Raw genomic sequence first — 12,885 nt, 5'->3', positions numbered from 1 at the left:
TTTTAATGACATCAAGGACACAGTTATAAGGCATCTTACCAAACTCAAAAAGCGGTTCGATGATTACTTTCGAGATCTTGATTCACATAATGTCAGTTGGGTTGTAGATCCCTTTAAATGTGAAATTGCTGATGCACCAGAAAAGCCTCAAGGTTTGGCAGAGGCACTTTTTGAACTTCGATCCAATAATGAAGAACGTATTGAATTTGAAAACAAAGCAGATCTGTCATATTTTCAGATGTTAAGAGCTGCAAATGCTTTCAAAATTGCACATGAGGAGGCAGTCAAAAAGCTGCCCTTTGCAACAATCTACCTTTGCGAACAAGGATTTTCCACTCTACTGAACATAAAAACAAAGTAGAGAAATCGATTGGACCCCGAAGACAGTATGCAAATTGCTCTGACATCAAAATGTCCCAATTTTGATGTTATTGTATCAAAAATGAAACAACACCATTTCTCCAAAACCTGAAGTGGAAAAAAAAAAAAAATTCTAAGAAATCCTTTTGTTTCATAATTTATTTACTCGTATTTTATCGCATTTATTTTATACTTTTTATATTGATAATTGTATTCTCCATATAAATAGATTCAATAAACCTTTTGAATTTGAATAATCTATGATTTTCTCTATTTCAAATCAAGGGGGTAATGTCGGCGTAAATAAATATATTTTGGGGTAATAAGTAAAAAAGTTCCCCGACCCCTGCTGTAGACGGAAGGAATCCTTGTTCATTCTCTGTTGAAACAGTTACAACTATTTGTTTAAATCATACTACAAATCCTACTGCATTATATTAAGAAGATTAATAAGAGAAGCTAAAAGGAAATATTATAATCGGTTAATCACATCAGCTGAAAAAAGAAACTACCTGGAACATTATCAACACTGAAACAGGTATAACTAACAATCAGAATAAAGAATGGCTACCACAGACTTTTCAAAATAATAATAAAAATAAATACTGAAGCAGCAGCTCATAGTTTTAATAAATATTACACAACAATAACAGAAATTCTTAATATTGAGAAAACTAATATTTATACTGCAATGTCATACTTGCATTCCCATTTCTCAAATGGTATTCCAGATATGAATCTTAATTTAGTTGCAGAAGAGGAAATAATTAGTATAATTAGCAAATTAAAATCAAAAAACTCTTCAGGGTATGATGGTGTAACAAAGCTATAATTATGAAACTGTGCAGACAACAAATCAGCAAACATCTAACTTATGTAATTAATAAGTCATTAACCATGGGTCTATATCCAGAAAGATTAAAATATGCAATTATTAAGCCAGTATACAAAAAAGGGGAAAAGGCTGTTATAAGTAACTACAGCCCAATATCTATAGTAACTGGGTTTGCAAAAGTTTTTGAAACAGCAATTTTTTGAAGACTCAATGATCATATCGTAAAACATAAAATATTACTTTCAGAGCAGTATGGATTCCAAAAGGGATTATCATCCGAAGATGCAATGTTTAAGTCAACGAATGTAATACTTACAGCTTGGAATAGAAAAGAGTAGGTAACTGACACATTTTGTGGCATAGCTAAGGCCTTTGACTGTGTTAATCATGATCTTCTATTGATGAAACTGCAGTACTATGGAATGCAGGGTGTATTATTGCAATGGTTCAAATCTTACCTCAAATATAGGAGGCAAAGACTGAAATTAAATTTTATAAATAATAAATATTATTCTAACTGGGAAATTGTTGGATGTGGTGTGCCTCAGGGATCGGTGTTGGGACCCTTAATTTTTAATATATACATAAACAATTTCCCCCTTGAAATAAGTAAAATTTCGGAAGTTATTATGTTTGCAGATAACACAAGTATTTTTTGCACAGCTAAAGACTACTATAATTTAAAAACAAAACTGGATGTTGTTTTCAATCATACGTTTTTGTGGTTTCAAAATAATCAATTAGTGTTAAATCTGGATAAAACAAAAATGATAAAATTCACCCCAATAGCAGCTACAAGCTACCCTCTATGTACATTCTTTTTTAACAAAAAGATGAAAGAAGTAGAAACGACAAAATTTATCGGTTTGCAGCGGGACAATCATGTAACTTGTAAGGGACATATCAATTTTTTGCTTCACAAGTTGAGCACAGTTGGTTTTCTAATGTGTAAATTATCCTATATATTAAATATAAATAGTCTTAAAGCTGTATATTATGCATATTATCATTGACTGGTGAAATATGAATATATTGGGGAAATACATCAGACAGTCATAAAGTCTTTGTTATACAAAAGAAAATAATAAAAATAATGATGGGAGTGGGCCCAAATCATACATGTAGAGATTTATTTAAAAAGCTTGACATACTACCAATCCCATGTGTATATTTGCTCTCATTGATGATATTTGTTGTTTCAAACCAATAACTCTGTATATGTCACTGGTACCAGAAGGAATGACCACCTTCATATACATTCAACACATTTATCATCCTATCAGAGGGGGGTGTATTATTCAAGCGTCAAGCTATTTAACACTCTGTCATCAAATATAAATTAAAAAAAAATGATAAAAAACAATTTAGGTTTGTTCTACGAAATTATTTGCAAAGTAACGCATTTTACTCAATTGATGAATTTGTCAAGCATGTAAGTGGCTCAAAAGTTAAGAGTTAATAACTGGACTGTGTGTGTGAATTATATATTGTTGAGACTTGCTTGTTTGTAAGTGTAGTAGTATGTATGATGTCTGTTTCTTGTTATGAATTTTAATATTTTACAATGTAACTGTTTGGATGATATGGCTTGCCAGCATGTGTGGAATGGCAAGGTGTGAATTTCATTGTGGTTTCTCCATGACCTGTGTGTGTTGTCCTGACAACTTGAGCTATTCTGTCTCAGGCTTGATTTTATATTTTATTGGACCAAGAACAAACAATGTGTAGTCATCATAAATTTGTAATATGTGACATGTTTTATATCCAGTCCTATGGGGAGATGATTGGATCCATGAAATGATAAATAAATGTTGGTTTTTATGACTATTTACATACAGGGGAAAATAATTATGTCTACGTACTATTTTCTAAGTACAGGAGGTGGATTTTTTAATTGACCTAATCCTTCCAGTTGCACTATGGCCCTGGTGCCAACTCAGCCTCTAACAGAGGCCAGGAATATTCTTGCAATATTCTTAGGGGTAAAGGGCAACCGACACATAAGGCTGACAACCTACCACCATTTATGAGCTGACTGTCTAGAAAATGTGGGACCTCAACATCTCACAACCCTATTGGTCTCCATAGCCTGTTACAGGGATACCTTTACTTACTATTTATAATACTTAAAAACTGCCAATTATAGCAAACTCTTCTGCACACTAGGGGTGATATAAGAGATAATCTTCTTGCACTGGCTTCATACTTTCACACTATGACATAGCTTTCAATGACAGATGGAAGATTACTGAATAACTTGACTGCTGTATAGCACACTCCTTTCTGATATCTTAGTACTCAGCATATGGAGGTCATGTTTAGGTCTTGAGTTTATATTGTGCATGTCCATTTTTTTAATCTTCTCCATGCTGTTCACCATGAATGACGGCAAAGAGGGAAACAATTTGCTGGAGAGGAGATGTAGAAAGTTTGTTCAAAAAGTTCCTAGAATGACTGCATGATTGATTGATTGATTGATTGATTGATTGATTGATTTCATCACTGTAGATCATTGTACATGATATAGGACAAGTCAAGTTAATTCATTAAAATTACAATAGTTACAATTGTAACATGGAGTGTCTTCAGTCATGTCCATATGGATGTGACTGTGGAATGGCTCACAGATGTGACTATAACAACAGTTACAATTAAAAATTAATTTTTGGAAGCGTTATAACTGTCTGCACTATTGTGTAATTTTGGTTTTGTGGCTCTGTAATATGATATTCATAAAGAAGCAAAGCACATGTGCGAAACTTTGTGTCCAGCTAAGTAAAACAGCTGTGGACCCAAAGAATCTTGTGTGAAGCTTACAGCAAAGAGGCTTTGAGTAAAACAATGACCCATGAATGACACAAATGTCTCCATAACAGAAGTACTTCTGAGCTGATGAAACAAAAGGTTGGACCTACCTTCAACTTCAAAACTAATTTTCTAATTGCCCAAGAGAAAGATTTTACCCATGTAAATCACTGACTGACTGGACAAGAAGTAGCTGAAGAGACTGGAACATCCAATGGCGCAAGTAATAGAATTCTAATGGAAGATTTGGGGATGCATCAAGTCTCAGTGAAATTTGTGTCAAGACTCCTCACTGAAGATCAGACAAGTCAATGTGTTTCATTTTGCAAAAACATTCTGCAATGGCGATCAATTTTTTTTAAACTTCATCACTGGGGATGAGAACTGGGTTTATGGGTAAAATACTGAAACAAAACAAGTTATCACTATGGAAAAGTCCTGATTTATTGTGCCCCAAAAAAAGAATGACAAGTTCGCTCAAAAGTGAAAACAATATTGATTATTTCTTATCAAATATTACAGCACTATCCATCATGAGTTTCTTCTGGCAGGCTTATCAATCACTGAAGATGTGCAAGGCATTCACTATGAAGAAAATTACTAAAGAATGTGGATTACAGAACTGTGGCACCTCCAGGATAATGCAATAGCTCATGCATTGCTGTCCATTTGAGAGTTCTTGGCAAAGTGTTCAATTCCTGTACTTCTACTACCTCCTTATTCAGTTGACCTATCCCCTCCAGATTTATTTCCATGACCCAAAATAAAAATGACCATGCAGGGAATAAGGCTTCAACCAACAAACAATAGCATTATAAACACGACAGACATACTGAGTGGTTGAACAAATATCCATCAAATAGTGCTGCAAAAAGTGGAAAAGGTGATGGCAGTGGTGCATTGCTTCTCAAGAAAGGAAATTACTTCAGTGGGGGGATGAGTGTAACTAAGCCGTATGTCTTCAAATAAAGTTATTACCGACTAATACTGGAAACTCTTTAAACAATAATTCTTTACAAGATATTAGTTTTTAAAGCCTGGAATTATTCTAACGATTTTCTTCTGGGTGTTACATAACTTCCTCCTCCCCACAAGATTACTCCGTACAGCATGATATAGCTGTGCTATCTTCATAACTTATGTGACTGTCCTCACACCAGTAAGACATTAAACATGTATTAAGTGTGTTTTTCAAGTTAAGCTATTGCCAATTTTTAGACCAAGGAATTTTGTTGTTCCTCCTACATCTGTTTCTTTTCACAACCTACACTTTCATTAACACATGTTTTGCTGCTAATTTCATGAAGTTTGTTTTTGTCAGCATTTAAACTCATTCGTTTTATACCATGAGTTAAAATTATCAAGTTGATAAGTGTGATATCAGCTTCCCAGACCAAAGGAAACAAGCCAAATTGCAGTGGTTACAGGATCCAAGTGAAATAAATGGGGATAATCTGAACAATAAAAAGACACATAACCAGAAGGCATTTCAGGATTAAAAAGAGGGTATAACTGAATGACACAAGTGATGAGCTTCCAACAAACAGTAAGAACAAGAACATTAGAGACCTGTTTAGAGGAATAAATTACTTTAAGAAGGGTCACCAACCCAGAAGTAACTTAGTGATGGATGAGAATGGTGATTTACTTGCAGACTCCCACAACATTCTGAATAGGTGGAAAAACTACTTCTCTCTGTTACTGAATGTACATAGGGTCAGTGATGTTAGGCAGATAAAAACACATAGAGCTGAGCCGTTAGTACCTGATCCTAGACCTTCTGAGGTTGAAACTGCTATTGGAACAAAACAATCCTTGCAGTTAGCCAATATTTTCCTTTTTAAATTTACCGAAATACGCAACGTACGTCAATATTGCCTAGCGTCATGTAATGTAACACAGTCCATTCAGTGCTCAAGCACAACTTCTAAGTATCTGAAAATTAAATGAACAATTTAATTGCGGTCGGTATGTACCATTAATACAAACCCGGGACTGCTGTTGAACCCAAAGCCACGACATACATATTTACACCTGCAGTGTGTGCTTACAAATGTATAAACGAAACTAATTCCTTACTTCGAAAAATATAGCGATCCTGCATTTTGCAGCAGAATCTTCCCTCCAACCGACACATTACCCGGACTTCTCCGCACCAAGTTACCAAGAACTACAGCCATCTTTGCGTGCTGTTACATAGGGGCTTCCAATTTCCCTCGCAGCTACTGAAGACGAAAATTTTCACTTTAGACGAGATACGGTTCTTCCAGGGTAAAGATCTCCTGCCCGTTTCGGCACTTTTTCACTCTGCTTTCGATCCTCATATATCTTCATAGTTAAGTGATTCGTAAGGGGAACAACATTGTCCTACATAGTATGACTTCCTCAATTCTTAATAGGTTGGTACTTCTTCTACAAACACAACTTGATGACAGCTCAGTCGGTCAGCGACGGACAGCGACTGGGCTACGGTGTGGATTACCAAAGAATCGGTGTTCGATTTCCAGTAGGGCCAAGACATTTTTCTCTTCTCTATAGCGCCCAGACCGGTTCTGTGGCCTACTCGCCCTCTGTATCTGAGAGGTTAAAGCATCACAGTTGTGAAGCTAACCACTCACCTCTATCCAGTGCCGAGATCAAGAATGGTGGAGCTATACCTTCATTCTCCATACGTCTTGATGGCACGGTGCTTAATTAATTAAGCCAATGGATAACTTCAGCCTGTTATTAACAGGTTTTCCCCGAATAACGGAGGAAGTAAGCCCTTGGATTACATCCATGAATGAACCAAGCTGTCCGCCTGATCTGTACTCGGATTTCCTCCATTTATTTTCATGATTCGTATTTACGAGAAAATATTAGGGGTCTTTTCCTAGGATAGGAAATACCAGAATTGAGTAAAAAACGTTAGTGTCTTGTATGTCTCAATCTGGTCAAAAGTCCAAACCAGCCTGGACAGGAAGACATCGCGCGTCGACAATGATACTAGTGGCATGCAGCCAATGCCTGTGGCAATTCATGCGTCAACTGTTTAAACTTGTTAAATGATTTAAGTTACAAACCACAAAGACAGAGAACTAGGCATGCTGGAAAGATTACTTAACAGAAAGGGAACATCTAAAGCGCGTACCCTTCTTATGAGATGAATAATATTTGAAAAGGCGAAATCTGCATAGAGAAATTCAAATTCTCTCATGTGGCTATCCTGAGAAGAGAGCATGAGATGTGAAGCGATTGGTGTTCTTGTTTGCAATATACTGTTAAGAGGGCTATGAATTTCGGTCTTAATAATTAATAACATACAAAAAAGCAATAGCATTGACAGTCGGTGCTGAATTATAAGCAAAAGCTATGTCGAAAATAGCAGGTTTTGAGACACACGATGATGGACCCGGATTTGTTGGTATTCGATTTTGTCAGGAATGGTTTGTCATATTATTGTATTTGTCAGTGTTTGAATGTTTGTTGGTGTTAGATACGACTATTTTAATTTGAACTAAAATTTGTATTACAGCAATAACATGTTGTACCCGAAGGAGGATAAAGAGAATAAAGTTTTACTATATGCAGTAAGTACGTTATGTAAAGTGGAGAGGAATTCTTCCTGTCTGGAAGTTTTTAAACTGAAGGTACATTAACAATAGTTTTGTTTGCCAGTGCACTTAATTTTCTCACCTGTGGATTCCTTTTCATATTTCAGTGTCGGAATTGTGAATATAAGCAGCTAGCTGACAGCAGTTGCATTTATGTCAACAAAATTATGCATGAAATTGAGTAAGTAGACCATAGAACAAATTAGACAGTACATTTGGTGCTGGGAAGCGTGATCAACAGACACCTGGATTTTCGTGGTCCTCACAAATAATAAAGAATAAGAAAGTTAACTTAGTAAAGGGTCAAATAGGTTGTAGATACCTAAGATCTCTGTATGTCTATTAATTCCCATAGATTATTACTTGGTATATATATATATACAAGCAATAATAATAAATATAGAACATAAATAATAGAAAATAGAAATGTAGGTAAGTATATAGATTAGGATGTTGAGTCTCCACTCCATTATATAACTTACATCTTCATTTTTACTCAGAAACTGATGTGAACTGTACCAGCTCAACCAGTAAATCTCTTTATTTATCTAGTAATATTTGTGAGCATGTGTAATGTGATGTGAATAGGTACCCCCTTCTGTTCTTTAAACAGCACCTACTTGTACACTTAGGTTTGTCCTTAGTGATCTTGTCAAGAAATAATTGAACACTGCAAAACCTGAACTAGGCCTCCTGTTTAGAATATATGATATGGCTATTTAGACACTGTTCCCACTATGACCTTTCTGATTACTGGGACCATTATGTTACACATGAGAAGCAGAGTTAAAGCCCAAATATTGAACATAATTGTTTAAGGTATGAATCCCACAAATATCCCTTCTTTCATTTTGGCACCACTGATTAAGAAAAGCCATAAATAAAATACATGAGATATATTGTGTGAGTGTAACAGGATGCTTAAATATAATATTGAAAATACATGAGGTTCACTGAGTGAAATCAAGTGACAGAAGCAGTGTGGTGAAATTGAACAAATGTGGATATGTCCTAAATATGGACATGCAAGCAATTGTTTATAAAAGTAATTAGAGATGTCCTAATACATAATTCCGTCATATACTGTTGATGAATTTTTGCTCTTCTGTCGGGATCATCAGCTAAGGAATAAAATGGGAGTGCATGCTGACTGATGATGTCCCACAGTAGGCATCAATATAGACATTAAGTGTAAGTGTAAGTTAAGGAAGGAGAATTATTATGTATTGCTAATTATCTTGTTGGTATAATTGTATGTGTAACATTGTCTCTATTTAATTGAGGTAGTCAGTTTAGATTTTAACTATGGTTGAACTGATGTCTCTGCAATTTTATCTGTGATTGTCTTGTGACTGTTGTTTGACAAGTTTTATATTCAGTGCCAGTTGCACACTTATGAATACTCTGAAACGCTGATGTATGTATGTGTATGTATATGTATGTGAGCAGAACCTTACAAAGCATGGGATGAGTAAATAGCAGATTTCCCCCCCCCCATATACTGTAATGTAAATCTTAAATAATCTGAATTCAGGTGTCATGCAAAAATAATGCAATATAGAAAGATTTTGTTTTCATTTTTATAATCAGGTTAAAAAATACATATACATGACTTAAAATGTATGAGGAAATTCATGTTGAATGGTGCAACTAACTATTATCAATAGTTGTAGACAGTTAAGTTAGCTAAGTAAACTAATCTTGCCTTCACAGTGAACTGACACATATTGTATCAGATGTGATATCTGATCCCACCTTACCTCGGAGTGAGGATCACCCTTGCCCAAAATGCAATCATCGAGAAGCAGTATTCTTCCAGGCACAGACACGGCGAGCTGAAGTAAGTTCTGTATCTTATTTCAAGATGCAATGAAAGTTCTTCATGCCAGTGTATTGTACCTTACTGGGATAAAGAATTCTCTCTCTGTTGGTATGATCTTTGTATAATTCAACTGTTTATTACCTCAGACCACATACCTACTAATTTTACCAGTTATAATGCAACTTAATTCACCAACTGTTAATGTAGTTAGTACTGTTTCTTCATATCTGGAAAGCCCTTAGATTGTATCTCACCTGGGACAACATCCTCATATATACCAGATTTTCTTTTATATTTTTATTCAATGCTGTATTACTTCCATTGTTAATAAAGCACTATAAAGTGAACAAAGTAATAAAAACTAATATTGTAACTTTCCTGTACATATCAAATGTCAGAGTGTAATGTTAGGATTTCTGCTTTAGAAGTATTCAGTTCAAATTGCAGTCATGGAACTGGCCTGACAGTTTAGTGATCCTTTCATATTTTTCAAAGAGGCCATAGTTATAGCCTTCTGTTTCTCATTTTGCAGTTACCTAAGAAACAACACACTGTACCATAATGTATCCACTTACTTATTTCTTACTTAACCGCCTAAGTTCCACTCTTAGCCAACGTGGTTTCTGCACAAGTGCCACTGGTTGAACTGTCTGACACTGCAGAAGAAATTTCACACCTTTATTCTTAAACACTCAAACTCCGTGGCCTTTAGTCCGCAAGCGAACTATACCAACCAAGTGACGGCCACTTATCAGCGAAGTTAGTGCCAACTTTAGCAGGTAGAGGGTGTCATGTGGTCAGCGCAATGGATTCCCACGGTCGTTAATCTCGGTTTTCTAGACCAGAGCCCATATTTCCTTGAAATAGCTCCTCAGTTATCCTCACAAGGCTGAGTGGACCCCATTCCAGACCCAATACTTCTCAGAAAATCTGGTAGCGTCAGGAATCAAACCCGGGACCTCTGGATCTGTAGCCAAGAACTCTGACCACAAAGTGGTCTTTATTCTTAAACATGCACAAATAAAAGAAGCGCTACTCTATACAGAATGAGTCAGCACACAAATATAACAGATTGGTCTGAATGGATCAGTAAAACCAGCTTTTCTGTTGAGGGATGTAATATCAGAGAGTTCAATTATAGTAGATATTAAATAATGTATTTTTTTGTATTTCAGGAGGAGATGAGACTGTATTATGTATGCACCAATGCACACTGTGCACACCGATGGACTGAATAAGAAGGAATGAACTGCATGGTTTGGATTTGTGTTCCATGTTTTAAAGACCTGAAGGATCTCGAGTCCTGATTATGATATATGTCTGATTCAAACAGATGTAGAAGACAGGCAACATTTTTTCATTCAGAAAAGACGAAGATTACTGCATATGGGCTAAGCATGAAGGCTCCTGCCTATGGTGTATAACAGCTCATCTCATTACCACTGCTACCACTAATGCTATTAGAAGAGAGAGGTTTTATCTTGAATTGTATAGCTACCATATTACAATATGTGGAAGACATATAATGAATTTAATCATCCTGTCAACCCTAAACTGTACAAAGAAACAACCTGTTTGTTTTGAGGAAACCTTGTTTTTCATCAACTGTTCATACCTGGAGAATGTTTAATGAAGAATAAACTATTATTCTTTATGTCACTGTTCACTTCCTTTCACCTGCAGCCCTTTCATAAAAATCATCAAGACGCATTTAAAAATTTTAGCATTCATTTCAGGTCATGAAGTTATTGTTATTACTGTTGTAATTTTATACATGACACATCTTGTACATTCATGTAAGTAATGTAATAGCACAATATCCATCACAAAAATGGCAGATTACCAAAATTTGGAATGCTGTTGGTTTGGTAGAATAGAAAATATAATTTATTTTCAGTCTATACAAACTTCATAAGCCTAAGCCAAGGATGTAGAACAAGTCATAAAATAAATAACTTGTTTCCAGTACAAATATAAATACGTATAGAGACATCTCATATAATACAGTATTATACTTAAATACAGGTCTTCCATGTTATATGTGAGTTCATAAACTGTGATTTAATTTTAATCCAGCCAATTTGGATAAAATTTAATTAACAGTATGCACTGTAATGAAAATTGTTTGCTGGCTAATTGAGAGTTGGGGTGGGGGGGGNATATTTGTATTTATGTGATGAACTATAATGAGATGTGTTTGTTGGGTATTGGGGGGTTGGGGGGGGGGGGGTGGGGGGCTAGAGTATTGTGTGGAAAGCATTAACAGAATACAGAAGGAGAAGGGGAATTTGATGCAGCAACCTCTTCTGTGCATCTACTGTTACAAGAAAAATGCAGTCAGTTTAAGTAATGGCAAGAATACTGATATGTTTTGTACCAGATCTCAGGTTTTCATTGATTCTTATGAGGAAATTAGTATGTTCGATTTATGCGATTTCACAGTGACTTTTTTCCAGAACAGTACTGTCACATAAATTGAGGAGTATTAAAAATGGCTTTCCAAAGAAATCACCCCTCATCTGGAGCTGCTGACAAAAATTTAAGCACCTGTTGTATTGCTATTCTCAGGAAAAAAAATTTGTTTACAGAAATTGGAGTAGCTTTACCAAGAAAAATGTTAGAAGAAGTAAGAATGGATCAGTTCTGCAAACTGAAGTTAAACTTAGTATTAGAAAAGTATTATTTCTAAGAGAAACAAGAGTAACATTCTGAATAAAAGTACAGTCAACTCTCGATTATCCGGGGCCAGATTAACCAGTTTGCAGCTTAACCGGGGCTACTGAGGCTTTTTTGAGGCTTATATGTTGTTTAATATTCATTCACTTTTGTTTCACATGGTGAATTGTAACACTATTTTCGCACTAGTGTGAACTGAGCTCTGCATTCTTTGGTCCCGTTATGCTAACACAATGTATTTGTGGAAAGTTTCAAGGACAGATACATCGCCCCAGTTAGTATCTTTGTATCAATCTTCAAGTGTGTTAGCAAAATGTCAGGGTGTAAAAGGAAGCGTGTTGTGTTAAGTATTCAACAGAAAAAGGAAAATGCCGCAAAAAAGTAAACGACAATATTAATTTTTTTTTAAGTGCTAAGTGTGAATATTTGTAAAAAAATGTTGGATGTTGTTGAAGACTGTGATTGAAATAACTAATTCATATTTCAGTGTAATGTAAAAAAGGTATTAAATAGGCCATGAGATGACATAAAAATGAGGTTGAATAAATTTAAATACAGGTAGGCCTATAGTATTATGAAGGTACAGTATTACAGTACTACTTTTAATAAAATTTGCCTTAACCGGGTTTTCGATTAATCGTGATTTCCATCCCCACCATTATCCCAGATAATCGAGAGTTGACTGTAATATAGTATTGTCACGATCTTACAGTGGTAATAGGCTGGGTTGGTAATCGGATTTACTGAACTCTTACAACTCTTTACTACAAGTAAGGATTATGATGTGACTGTTC

General features: G+C 35.3%; 2 protein-coding genes across 3 annotated transcripts; both read left to right on the top strand.

Annotated features, from left to right (window-relative positions):
- Positions 1–16: 16 nt before the first annotated feature.
- Positions 17–361, top strand: LOC111872750 (protein ZBED8-like; the record flags this gene model as incomplete). Its single annotated transcript, XM_023866919.1, has 1 exon — positions 17–361. A coding segment is annotated over one exon (345 nt), but the record flags the coding sequence as incomplete, so codon positions are not given.
- Positions 362–7,139: 6,778 nt separating this feature from the next.
- On the top strand, positions 7,140–11,069 carry LOC111872754 (DNA-directed RNA polymerase II subunit RPB9). Of its 2 annotated transcripts, none has more exons than XM_023866923.2 (5): positions 7,140–7,399; positions 7,515–7,569; positions 7,701–7,774; positions 9,307–9,433; positions 10,591–11,069. In XM_023866923.2, the coding sequence occupies exons 1-5, from the start codon at positions 7,383–7,385 to the stop codon at positions 10,651–10,653; spliced, it is 336 nt and encodes a 111-aa protein (XP_023722691.1). In that variant the 5' UTR covers positions 7,140–7,382; the 3' UTR covers positions 10,654–11,069. The 2 variants fall into 2 exon arrangements, with proteins under 2 accessions (XP_023722691.1, XP_023722690.1); XM_023866922.2 differs by having other exon boundaries at positions 7,150–7,425.
- The last annotated feature ends 1,816 nt before the right edge of the window (positions 11,070–12,885 follow it).

Source organism: Cryptotermes secundus, unplaced genomic scaffold, assembly GCF_002891405.2.
Source record: "Cryptotermes secundus unplaced genomic scaffold, Csec_1.0 scaffold3621, whole genome shotgun sequence".
NCBI lineage: Eukaryota > Metazoa > Arthropoda > Insecta > Blattodea > Kalotermitidae > Cryptotermes > Cryptotermes secundus.
Note: the sequence above shows the minus strand (reverse complement) of the source record. Positions and strands in the feature narration are given on the sequence as shown.